Source organism: Scyliorhinus torazame, chromosome 2 (assembly GCF_047496885.1).
Source record: "Scyliorhinus torazame isolate Kashiwa2021f chromosome 2, sScyTor2.1, whole genome shotgun sequence".
In the NCBI taxonomy this organism is placed as follows: domain Eukaryota; kingdom Metazoa; phylum Chordata; class Chondrichthyes; order Carcharhiniformes; family Scyliorhinidae; genus Scyliorhinus; species Scyliorhinus torazame.
In genome coordinates, this window is record NC_092708.1 from 90,705,935 (window position 1) to 90,718,189 (window position 12,255).

Here is a 12,255-nt window from a genome sequence, read left to right on the forward strand (position 1 = left end):
GTCCGACCTGCAGCACAGGGTCCCGCGCAGGTCTGCTCCCGGAAGGTAAGTGAAGGCCTCGAGCCTGCCGCTGCCTTTATCCTCTCCCCTGCAGCAGTGTCCCGCGCAGGTCTGCTCGTCTCTGCTCCCGGAAGGTAAGTGAAGGCCTCGAGCCTGCCGCTGCCGTTATCTTCTCCCCTGCAGCAGTGTCCCGCGCAGGTCCGCTCCTCTCTGCTCCTGGAAGGTAAGTGAAGGCCTCAAGCCTGTTCTGCCTTTATCCTCAACCCTGCAGCAGTGTCCCGCGCAGGTCCGCTCCTCTCTGCTCCTGGAAGGTAAGTGAAGGCCTCAAGCCTGTTCTGCCTTTATCCTCAGCCCTGCAGCAGTGTCCCGCGCAGGTCCGCTCTTCTCTGCTCCCTTCCCAGGTACATTTTCTGGTCTGCCTCACCCATCGAAGGATCTTCTCCTTGTCCAGACAGCAGTGCAACCGTGCCACCATTACTCTCGGTGGCTCACCCACCTGCGGCCTCCTCCTCAGCGCCCTGTGCGCTTGGTCCACCTCCAGAGGCCGATCAAAGGCCCCTCCCCATCAATCTCTCCAGCATCCTTGCCACAGCGGCCTCCACACCTTCAGTGCCTTAAGGCATCCTGACAATCCTAATATTTTGCCACCTGGAGCGATTCTCCAGATCCCCCACCTTGTCCCTCAGCCTCTTCTAGCTCTCCTGCTTCATTCCCATCTCAACCACCAACAAGGCCACTCCTGCTCCTTGTGTTCACCCACCTCCTCCTCCAGTTTCTGAATCGCCTCTATCCTCTGCTGCAGAAGCCTCTTTTTCAGGATCTCTGCCAACTGCTCTGTCGACCACTGGGCGGGTGGCGTGCTCTCCCTTGCCCTCCATCATATTTCCTGCCGTGTAGACTCTCCTGCTCCCACTGCTCTATCTTTCTTGCACCGCTCCTTGTCCCCGTCAACAGATCCATCCAGCCAGCCAGGCAGAGGTGTATTACCTTCCCCGGGCACTCCTGTGCCTTTTGCACTCAAATATTACACCCTTAGGGCAGGAAAAGACTGAAAGAATCCGCCTTGAGCTACCAAATGTGTGAAGTCTCACTCCATGGCCGCCACCATTAAACCACACCACCCCCTCTTGAGATAAAAGCAAATGACTGCGGATGCTAGAATCTGAAACAAAATCAGAAAATGCTGAAAATATCAGGAAGTGTGACAGCATCTGTGGAGAGAGAACAGAGCTAATAATTTGAGTCTTGATCACTCTTTGTCAGAGCTAAGGTTGAGATTGATCTGTCAAGTATTTCTAGTGTGTGCTAATATTGCTCTAATTAACAAACGTTAACTGGCATTTCACCTCTCCCTATGCATGCAGCCTGACGTGCTTGCGAGAAGCAGGGTTTGGCAGGTTATAGCTGGCTTCTTAGCGCATTGATAATTTTCCCAATCTTAATCCCTCACCTGCACCCAAATCCAGACACTCTTCAGGTTCTCCGTACTATAACAAGGTAAGTTTATAACATTGTGAATCCTGTGAGTCATCAGAGATGTGGTTGTCACAATCTGGAATAGAAAAGAAAATTTAATGCAGAATGTTGCATAATCCTATTTCTTTTCGTGTAAACAATTCATTTTTAAAGTAAAATAAGTTACTTCAGAGTAAGAGCTTAATTTTGTGAGGAAAAATGTTGATGCGTTTAATATTTTTAACAGAATAAAAATCAACCTAGAATTTTTTTCATGTCTTTTTGCTAGGTGATCTGTTTGAAAATTATTGCAAAAATGATAATTTGATCACTGCTGGAAGATTTCTATACGCAATAACCATTATTTTGACATTTCCAATTGAATGCTTTGTTACTCGTGAGGTAAGTTAATCTTTGAGTAAATATAATTGTAAAACTACTGTGGGAATTTTTATTGATTTTACTGTGTGCCTTGGCCTTGATAAACATTTCCAAGTTAATTCAGTAATATACAAAGCTTTTTCTTTTACTTCATAGTAATGAGAAACAGATTTTGAATTTATACATCGGGTAGAAAATAGAAGACCTGTGGTGTATCCTCCTGCGATTATAAAATCTAATTATACTCTTCCTTAATATAGAACTGTATCCAATTGTCATTAATGCTTTCCTCAAAGTATCTAATGTTATTCATGCCATTTTATATATTTTTATGGAAGCAAAGAAATATATTGTTGGTGTAACTAGAAGATCATAGTCAATCTAGAGGTTCTACTGCCATGAATTGCTAGATCACATACTTGCACCTGCGTAAAATCACCTGACTCTACCCATATATTTGCACGCTCACTGAAACATTCATCCATGTTTTCTTACCTTTGATTTGACTATTCCAGACCAAGTTCTATTTGCCTATTACCGCTGTGCTGGCTGACCTACATTGGCCTTGGTTAAGCAGTGCCTTGGTTTTAAAATTATCTTTCTTATTTTTAAATCCCTCCATGACCTCATATCTTCTGAGCTCCATAACCTTCTCCAACTCCCTGATCTTCAAATTCCGCCTTGCTGTGCCAAGAAAGCACAACAGCGCCTATACTTCCACAGGAAACTAAGGAAATGCGGCATGTCCACATTAACCCTTACCAACTTTTACAGATGCACCATAGAAAGCATCCCATCGGGCTGCATCACAGCCTGGTATGGCAACTGCTCGGCCCAGGACCGCAAGAAACTTCAGAGAGTCGTGAACACCGCCCAGTCCATCACACGAACCTGCCTCCCATCCATCGACTCCATCTACACCTCCCGCTGCCTGGGGAAAGCGGGCAGCATAATCAAAGATCCCTCCCACCCGGCTTACTCACTCTTCCAACTTCTTCCATCGGGCAGGAGATACAGAAGTCTGAGAACACGCACGAACAGACTCAAAAACAGCTTCTTCCCCACTGTCACCAGACTCCTAAATGACTCTCTTATGGACTGACCTCGTTAACACTACATCCTGTATGCTTCATCCGATGCCAGTGCTTTTGTAGTTACATTGTCTCTGTTGTGTTGCCCTATTATGTATTTTCTTTTATTCCCTTTTCTTCTCATGTACCTAATAATCTGTTGAGCTGTTCGCAGAAAAATACGTTTCACTGTACCTCGGTACACGTGACAATAAACAAATCCAATCCAATCCAATCAACTCCGCCGTTTATCACTGCACCGTGTGCCTTCGGCTGCCCAGTCCCCAAGCTCAAATACCACTCGTGAACCACGCCGGCATCACGTCCGCCAGACGGAGGAGGAGCATGGCGTGAGGCCGGAGACTACCGAGTCAGACCATTAATGATATATTAACGAATGCTACTGTACGTTTCGCACTCTCACGGTGGCGTGGGGCGTGGAAACGCTTTCGCGCCACCATCGCGACACCGGAGCATGGCACTCCATTGGGCGACCGGTACCAGCCTCGATTTTCGGCTGATACCTGAGTCATCGCGATTCGCGATTCTTGCGTCGCTGGACGGAGGATCCCGGCCATAGTCTCCCGAACGGAGAATCCACCCCGGAGAGTCTCCAGATGGCCTAAACGGAGAAGAAGAGAAAAATTACCAAGCAGATGAATATAATTTTCATCCACCACAACTGAAACAATCAAGAGTAACAACAACCATGATACACTGCAAAACTAGTCAGACCAACCAGACAGATATACATTAATGATCTGGAAGAAGGAACTGAAGGCACTGTTGCTAAGTTTGCAGATGATACAAAGATCTGTAGAGGGACAGGTAGTATTGAGGAAGCAAGGGGGCTATCTCTGTCTTTAAGACAGAGATAGATAGGTTTTTGATTAATAGGGGGATCAAGGGTTATGGAGAAGGCAGGAGAATGGGGATGAGAAAATATCAGCCATGATTGAATGGCGGAGCAGAAGGATTTGGACAGGCTAGGAGAGTGGGCAGTGAAGTGGCAGATGGAATACAATGTGGAAAAGTGTGAGGTTGTGCACTTTGGAAGGAGGAAATTAGGCATAGACTATTTTCTAAATGGGGAAATGCTTAGGAAATCAGAAGCACAAAGGGACTTTGGAGTCCTTGTTCACGATTCTCTTAAGGTTAACGTGCAGGTTCAGACGACAGTTAGGAAGGCAAATGCAATGTTAGCATTCATGTCAAGAGGGCAAGAATACAAGACTAGGGATGTACTTCTGAGACTGTATAAGGCTCTGGTCAGACCCCATTTGGAGTATTGTGAGCAGTTTTGGGCCCCGTAGCCAAGGAAAGATGTGCTTGCATTGGAAAGGGTCCAGAGGAGGTTCACAAGAATGATCCCTGGAATGAAGAGCTTGTTGTATGAGGAACTGTTGAGGACTCTGGGTCTGTATTCATTGGCGTTTAGAAGGATGAGAGGGGATCTTATTGAAACTTACAGGATACTGCGTGACCTGGATAGAGTGGACGTGGACAGGATGTTTTCACTTGTAGGAAAAAATAGAACCAGAGGATACAATCTCAGGCTAAAGGGACAATCCTTTAAAATAGAGATGAGGAGGAATTTCTTCAGCCAGAGGGTGGTGAATCAGTGGAACTCTTTGCCGCAGAAGGCTGTGGAGGCCAAATCACTGAATGTCTTTAAGACAGAGATAGATAGGTTTTTGATTGATAGGGGGATCAAGGGTTATGGGAGAAGGCAGGAGAATGGGGATGAGAAAATATCAGCCATGATTGAATGGCGGAGCAGACCCGATGGGCCGAGTTGCCTGATTCTGCTTCTATGTTTTATGGTTTAACGTCAAACAATGGTAGAAACCATACCCAATTGCCATCCAACCTCCAAGCCAACAACATTGAACTAGAACCACCAGAGCCTACCACTGTCCCAACAGAATGGTGAATGGGATGTGGAAGAGTGATACAGCCTCCAGACTGCATGAACCTCTAACTTGAAGGATTTGAAGGGAGGAGTTAGGGTAGTGAGGATGTTAATAATGTTAACACTGTAATAGCAAAACTGTTAGAATCACATTCAGGTTGTAACAATAAGATAAATGCACAAGACTTGTATGAATGTAAATCTTGAAGTAAACTATATCCATGGATAAGGATTTGGGGGAGGTGTATTGGTTGGATCTGGTACACAAAGAACAAAGAAATGTACAGCACAGGAATAGGCCCTTCGGCCCTCCAAGCCCGTGCCGACCATGCTGCCCGACTAAACTACAATCTTCTACACTACCTGGGGCCGTATCCTTCTATTCCCACCCTATTCATATATTTGTCAAGATGCCCCTTAAATGTCCCTATCGTCCCTGCTTCCACTACCTCCTCCGGTAGCGAGTTCCAGGCACCTACTACCCTCTGCGTAAAAAACTTGCCTCGTACATCTACTCTAAACCTTGCCCCTCTCACCTTAAACCTATGCCCCCTAGTAATTGACCCCTCTACCCTGGGGAAAAGCCTCTGACTATCCACTCTGACAATGCCCCTCATAATTTTGTATACCTCTATCAGGTCTCCCCTCAACCTCCTTCGTTCCAGTGAGAACAAACCGAGTTTATTCAACCGCTCCTCATAGCTACTGCCCTCCATACCAGGCAACATTCTGGTAAATCTCTTCTGCACCCTCTCTAAAGCCTCCACATCCTTCTGGTAGTGTGGTGACCAGAATTGAACACTATACTCCAAGTGTGGCCTAACTAAGGTTCTATACAGCTGCAACATGACTTGCCAATTCTTATACTCAATGCCCCGGCCAATGAAGGCAAGCATGCCGTATGCCTTCTTGACTACCTTCTCCACCTGTGTTGCCCCTTTCAATGACCTGTGGACCTGTACTCCTAGATCTCTTTGACTTTCAATACTCTTGAGGGTTCTACCATTCACTGTATATTCCCTACCTGCATTAGACCTTCCAAAATGCATTACCTCACATTTGTCCGGATTAAACTCCATCTGCCATCTCTCCGCCCAAGTCTCCAGACAATCTAAATCCTGCTGTATCCTCCGACAGTCCTCATCGCTACCCGCAATTCCACCAACCTTTGTGTCGTCTGCAAACTTACTAATCAGACCAGTTACATTTTCCTCCAAATCATTTATATATACTACAAAGAGCAAAGGTCCCAGCACTGATCCCTGTGGAACACCACTGGTCACAGCCCTCCAATTAGAAAAGCATCCCTCCATTGCTACTCTCTGCCTTCTATGGCCTAGCCAGTTCTGCATCCACCTTGCCAGCTCACCCCTGATCCCGTGTGACTTCACCTTTTGTACTAGTCTACCATGAGGGACCTTGTCAAAGGCCTTACTGAAGTCCATATAGACAACATCTACTGCCCTACCTGCATCAATCATCTTAGTGACCTCCTCGAAAAACTCTATCAAGTTAGTGAGACACGACCTCCCCTTCACAAAACCATGCTGCCTCTCACTAATACGTCCATTTGCTTCCAAATGGGAGTAGATCCTGTCTCGAAGAATTCTCTCCAGTAATTTCCCTACCACTGAAGTAAGGCTCACCAGCCTGTAGTTCCCTGGATTATCCTTGCTACCCTTCTTAAACAGAGGAACAACATTGGCTATTCCCCAGTCCTCCGGGACATCCCCTGAAGACAGCGAGGATCCAAAGATTTCTGTCAAGGCCTCAGCAATTTCCTCTCCGATGGTTTAATAATGGTTTATACAGATGGTTTATAATAATTTGTCACAAGTAGGCATACATTAACACTGAAAAGCTCCTGGTCGCCACATTTTGGCACCTGTTTGGGTACAGAGGGAGAATTCTGAATGGTTTATGTGGGACTGATTACAGTATCGCCCAGACAGTGATGTAAGAAAGCACATGAACCTGAGCCAGAGGCAGTCTGGAGGTGGATAGATATGAAGGAAGACCTATACTGGAGTCAGCTCCATAATCATACCCAGTAAATATTTGCACAGTTATCAGTTGTTAATAAAGAATTGCTGCTAACATACTTTAGGCTACAAAGCATAGTTCATGGTGTCCGAAGCAAGATTCTTCAATGGTCAAATATATAACTTTAGCTTGTGAAGTCAGAAGAATGACAGATACACCTTCCAAGCACAAAATCCTTCATCAAATCGGCTGACTCTCCATTGTATTTGCACTGATTGGTTATAAAATCGTGTTTATAGACATCTAGTTTGCATTGTGAACTATGGAAGTGACCTATAGCTTTGGGTTAAAATTCCTATCCGGACACACTACCTCTTTCTGTTGTCTATGAGGGACATGAAGTAAAAATTTGACTTCAGTTTGCTGCAGTCCACTTTAACAAATGCTTTGCATGCCCAACGCTGCATGGTAAGCTTTGATAGGAGAGAAGTGATGACATGGGAAACTACCACAACTGCCTTATTTGCATGCTGTCTCTAAACATTGGATGGCTGCTTTGACCACCTGAGATAATTACTTAAGAAAATCAGGCAGAACACAAATAAAGGACTAAGACTATGTCCACAAAAACAACCAAACAGCAAAAGCAGTAAACTCAAGCAGTTGATGTCACATAAATTGCAACACAAGTCATATAACATGTGAGCGTACAGGTGTGCATTCACTAGCCTCTATACTGCAAATATTCAAAACCTATGGAGACTTGTTTTGTTGTAGTTGCTGCATTTTTTTAAGGCAGTGAATCCAGCTAATTGGATTATTTTCAAACACTTAATTAGCAGGATCTGAGCAAATTTAGCAAGTTTGGCATGACAATAAACTGAATTTTTTTAAAAATAGAAATTTTAAGGAAAGAAAGAATTGCTGAGCAAAAATACAGCAACGCCAGAGCAATAAATTGCAAGATTAAAAAAAGAATAAGTAATAATACTGACCAGAATGTCAGTGTATGTGGCTGGGTGAGTGTGTGTATGCTGGTGTGTGCTGGTAAATGAGTGAGAAATCTGAGATTGGGCGTAAGGCTCACTCAGTCTCTCACACTCACCCCCATTCACTCACTCACACCTTCTCACTCCCCTACACACACTCACTCAGTCTCTCACACTCACTCAGTCTCTCACACTCACCCACGTTCACTCACTCAGTCTCTCACACTCACTCAGTCTCTCTCAACTCCCCTACACGCACTCAATGCACAATTTCACCATTGCCGGTTAAATCGTAGGAAAAACCAAAATTAAGAATCGCACCTGACGCAAATCAGTTTGCTACCCAACCAATCCGCTCCCGATGGTGAGTTGCGGATCTCGCCCAAATATGGTGAGCATATCATTAAGGCCAAGCTGCATTAATTTCCATCTTGGTAGCGAGATTGAAGTCGAATGTAACGGCCCCCCGGGAATTAAACTGCTCCCCTGTGAGAAACACGCAGGCATCGTTTAGTACTCCTTTTTAAAAACGTGAAGCTGATGCAATGGCTGCTGAGGGGAACTGTGTGTCGTGTTGGGTGCTCTGCTACACAGACGAATCAACACGGTTGCAGATGGTACAACTCTGTTTTATTACTATCAATAACAACATCTGTAAACTTGTTACTGTGGTTCGTTCATTACCCTTTAACCTGTGGACCCAGCCCTAACACTATCTTGGAGAGGCACTCAGCACATGGTGAATGTCTGAATGGCTTGCTGTGAGCTCTGTGCCCTGAGCTGTCTCCTGCTGGAATGGGCGGGAACTGTGGTGTTCCCCGTTTTATAGTGCGTGTGCCCTTGCTTGTGATTGGCTGTGATGTTGCGTGTGTGTTGATTGGTCCGTTGATCTGTCCATCAGTGTGTATGTGTGTTTGCACCATGATGTTTATCTGAATATCATAACACTGAGGAGGGGAGTAGCCATTTCCATTTTCGAGCATGCCCTGGAGCTGGCTGTGGGGGGGTGGTGGGCTTTGTCGGGGGCTGAAGCTTTCCAAGTCAGGGGTTGGCCTTGGGTCAGGGGGTGGGGAGGGAGGGGGTGTTGAGGGGTGTTTTGGCTGTGAGGTCATCAAGCCATCTTTAACAGGGGCAACTACACCTGCTGCCTGTCTGTCCTACCAAACACTTCCAGGACAGAGCTCTGTTATTGGTTATATGCTGAAGATCACTTAAACTCCCTTTGACTGTAAAGGGATAGTGCAGGTGGAGATAGAGCATAGTGTGTCCTTATGTGCCGATGACTTGTTATACATGACAGAACTGAGTGTCTCAATATTGGGAATATTGGAGCTGCTTCAGGTGTTTGGGTCTTTCTCAGGGTACAAATTAATTCTAGACAAGAGTGATTGTTTAGTGGGGTCTCGGCCGGAGGTGGGGGGGCTGCCATTCCGTAGGGCAGGGACTCACTTTAGATACCTGGGTGTGCAGATTGGTCGGGATTTGCGGGGGGGGGGGCTCCAAAGTTACAACATTTCTAGTTGGTGGGGAGAGTAAAAGCTGATCTGGAAAGCTGGGGTGGTCTCCCTCTGTCACTGTCAGGTTGGGTACAGGCAGTTAAAATGAACGTGTTGCCCCAATTTCTGTTTATTTTCCAGTGCCTGACGATTTTCCTGCCAAAGGCATTTTTTAGAGAGATTGAAGGAATGATTACCTCGTTCATATGGGTAGGGAAGGTGGCCAGAGTGAGAAAGGTGCTGCTACAGAGGGGGAGGCAGGCAGGGGGTTTGGGTCTTCCGAACCTGATGTATTATTACCGGGCGGCGAATGTGGAGTACAAAGAACAAACAAAGAACAAAGAAATGTACAGCACAGGAACAGGCCCTTCGGCCCTCCAAGCCCGTGACGACCATGCTGCCCGACTAAACTACAATCTTCTACACTTCCTGGGTCCGTATCCCTCTATTCACATCCTATTCATGTATTTGTCAAGATGCCCCTTAAATGTCACTATCGTCCCTGCTTCCACCACCTCCTCCGGTAGCGAGTTCCAGGCACCCACTACCCTCTGCGTAAAAATCGTGCCTCGTACATCTACTCTAAACCTTGCCCCTCTCACCTTAAACCTATGCCTCCTAGTAATTGACCCCTCTACCCCGGGGAAAAGCCTCTGACTATCCACTCTGTCTATGCCCCTCATAATTTTGTAGACCTCTATCAGGTCGCCCTTCAACCTCCTTCATTCCAGTGAGAACAAACCGAGTTTATTCAACCGCTCCTCATAGCTAATGCCCTCCATACCAGGCAACATTCTGGTAAATCTCTTCTGCACCCTCTCTAAAGCCTCCACATCCTTCTGGTAGTGTGGCGACCAGAATTGAACACTATACTCCAAGTGTGGCCTAACTAAGGTTCTATACAGCTGCAAAATGACTTGCCAATTCTTATACTCAATGCCCCGGCCAATGAAGGCAAGCATGCCGTATGCCTTCTTGACTTCCTTCTCCACCTGTGTTGCCCCTTTCAGTGACGTGTGGTCCTGTACTCCTAGATCTCTTTGACTTTCAATACTCTTGAGGGTTCTACCATTCACTGTATATTCCCTACCTGCATTAGACCTTCCAAAATGCATTACCTCACATTTGTCCGGATTAAACTCCATCTGCCATCTCTCCGCCCAAGTCTCCAAACAATCTAAATCCTGCTGTATCCTCTGACAGTCCTCATCGCTATCCGCAATTCCACCAACCTTTGTGTCGTTGCAAACTTACTAATCAGACCAGTTACATTTTCCTCCAAATCATTTATATATACTACAAACAGCAAAGGTCCCAGCACTGATCCCTGTGGAACACCACTGGTCACGGCCCTCCAATTAGAAAAGCATCCTTCCATTGCTACTCTCTGCCTTCTATGACCTAGCCAGTTCTGTATCCACCTTGCCAGCTCACCCTGATCCCGTGTGACTTCACCTTTTGTACTAGTCTACCATGAGGGACCTTGTCAAAGGCCTTACTGAAGTCCATATAGACAACATCTACTGCCCTACCTGCATCAATCATCTTAGTGACCTCCTCGAAAAACTCTATCAAGTTAGTGAGACACGACCTCCCCTTCACAAAACCATGCTGCCTCTCACTAATACATCCATTTGCTTCCAAATGGGAGTAGATCCTGTCTCGAAGAATTCTCTCCAGTAATTTCCCTACCACTGAAGTAAGGCTCACCAGCCTGTAGTTCCCTGGATTATCCTTGCTACCCTTCTTAAACAGAGGAACAACATTGGCTATTCTCCAGTCCTCCGGGACATCACCTGAAGACAGTGAGGATCCAAAGATTTCTGTCAAGGCCTCAGCAATTTCCTCTCCAGCCTCCTTCAGTATTCTGGGGTAGATCCCATCAGGCCCTGGGGACTTATCTACCTTCATATTTTTTAAGACGCCCAACACCTCGTCTTTTTGGATCTCAATGTGACCCAGGGTATCTACACACCCTTCTCCAGACTCAACATCTACCAATTTCTTCTCTTTGGTGAATACTGATGCAAAGTATTCATTTAGTACCTCGCCCATTTCCTCTGGCTCCACACATAGATTCCCTTGCCTATCCTTCAGTGGGCCAACCCTTTCCCTGGCTATCCTCTTGCTTTTTATGTACGTGTAAAAAGCCTTGGGATTTTCCTTAACCCTATTTGCCAATGACTTTTCGTGACCCCTTCTAGCCCTCCTGACTCCTTGCTTAAGTTCCTTCCTACTTTCCTTATATTCCACACAGGCTTCGTCTGTTCCCAGCCTTTTAGCCCTGACAAATGCCTCCTTTTCCTTTTTGACGAGGCCTACAATATCTCTCGTTATCCAAGGTTCCCGAAAATTGCCGTATTTATCCTTCTTCCTGACAGGAACATGCCGGTCCTGAATTCCTTTCAACTGACATTTGAAAGCCTCCCACATGTCCGATGTTGATTTGCCCTCAAACATCCGCCCCCAATCTATGTTCTTCAGTTCCCGCCTAATATTGTTATAATTAGCCTTCCCCCAATTTAGCACATTCATCCTAGGACCACTCTTATCCTTGTCCACCAGCACTTTAAAATTTACTGAATTGTGGTCACTGTTCCCGAAATGCTCCCCTACTGAAACATCTACCACCTGGCCGGGCTCATTCCCCAATACCAGGTCCAGTACCGCCCCTTCCCTAGTTGGACTGTCCACATATTGTTTTAAGAAGCCCTCCTGGATGCTCCTTACAAACTCCGCCCCGTCTAAGCCCCAGGCACTAAGTGAGTCCCAGTCAATATTGGGGAAGTTGAAGTCTCCCATCACCACAACCCTGTTGTTTTTACTCTTTTCCAAAATCTGTCTACCTATCTGCTCCTCTATCTCCCGCTGGCTGTTGGGAGGCCTGTAGTAAACCCCCAACATTGTGACTGCACCCTTCTTATTCCTGATCTCAACCCATATAGCCTCACTGCCCTCTGAGGTGTCCT

The 12,255-nt window shown here is 46.1% G+C and overlaps 1 protein-coding gene across 3 annotated transcripts in view; it reads left to right on the forward strand.

Annotated features, from left to right (window-relative positions):
* The window catches only part of slc38a11 (solute carrier family 38 member 11), a 239,926-nt gene that overhangs the window by 206,438 nt on the left and 21,233 nt on the right, over positions 1-12,255 (forward strand). For all 3 annotated transcript variants that reach the window (XM_072474017.1, XM_072474034.1, XM_072474024.1), the window contains one exon: positions 1,745-1,857. In XM_072474017.1, coding sequence (XP_072330118.1) covers positions 1,745-1,857 — 113 coding nt within the window. The remainder of the gene's footprint in view (positions 1-1,744; positions 1,858-12,255) is intronic.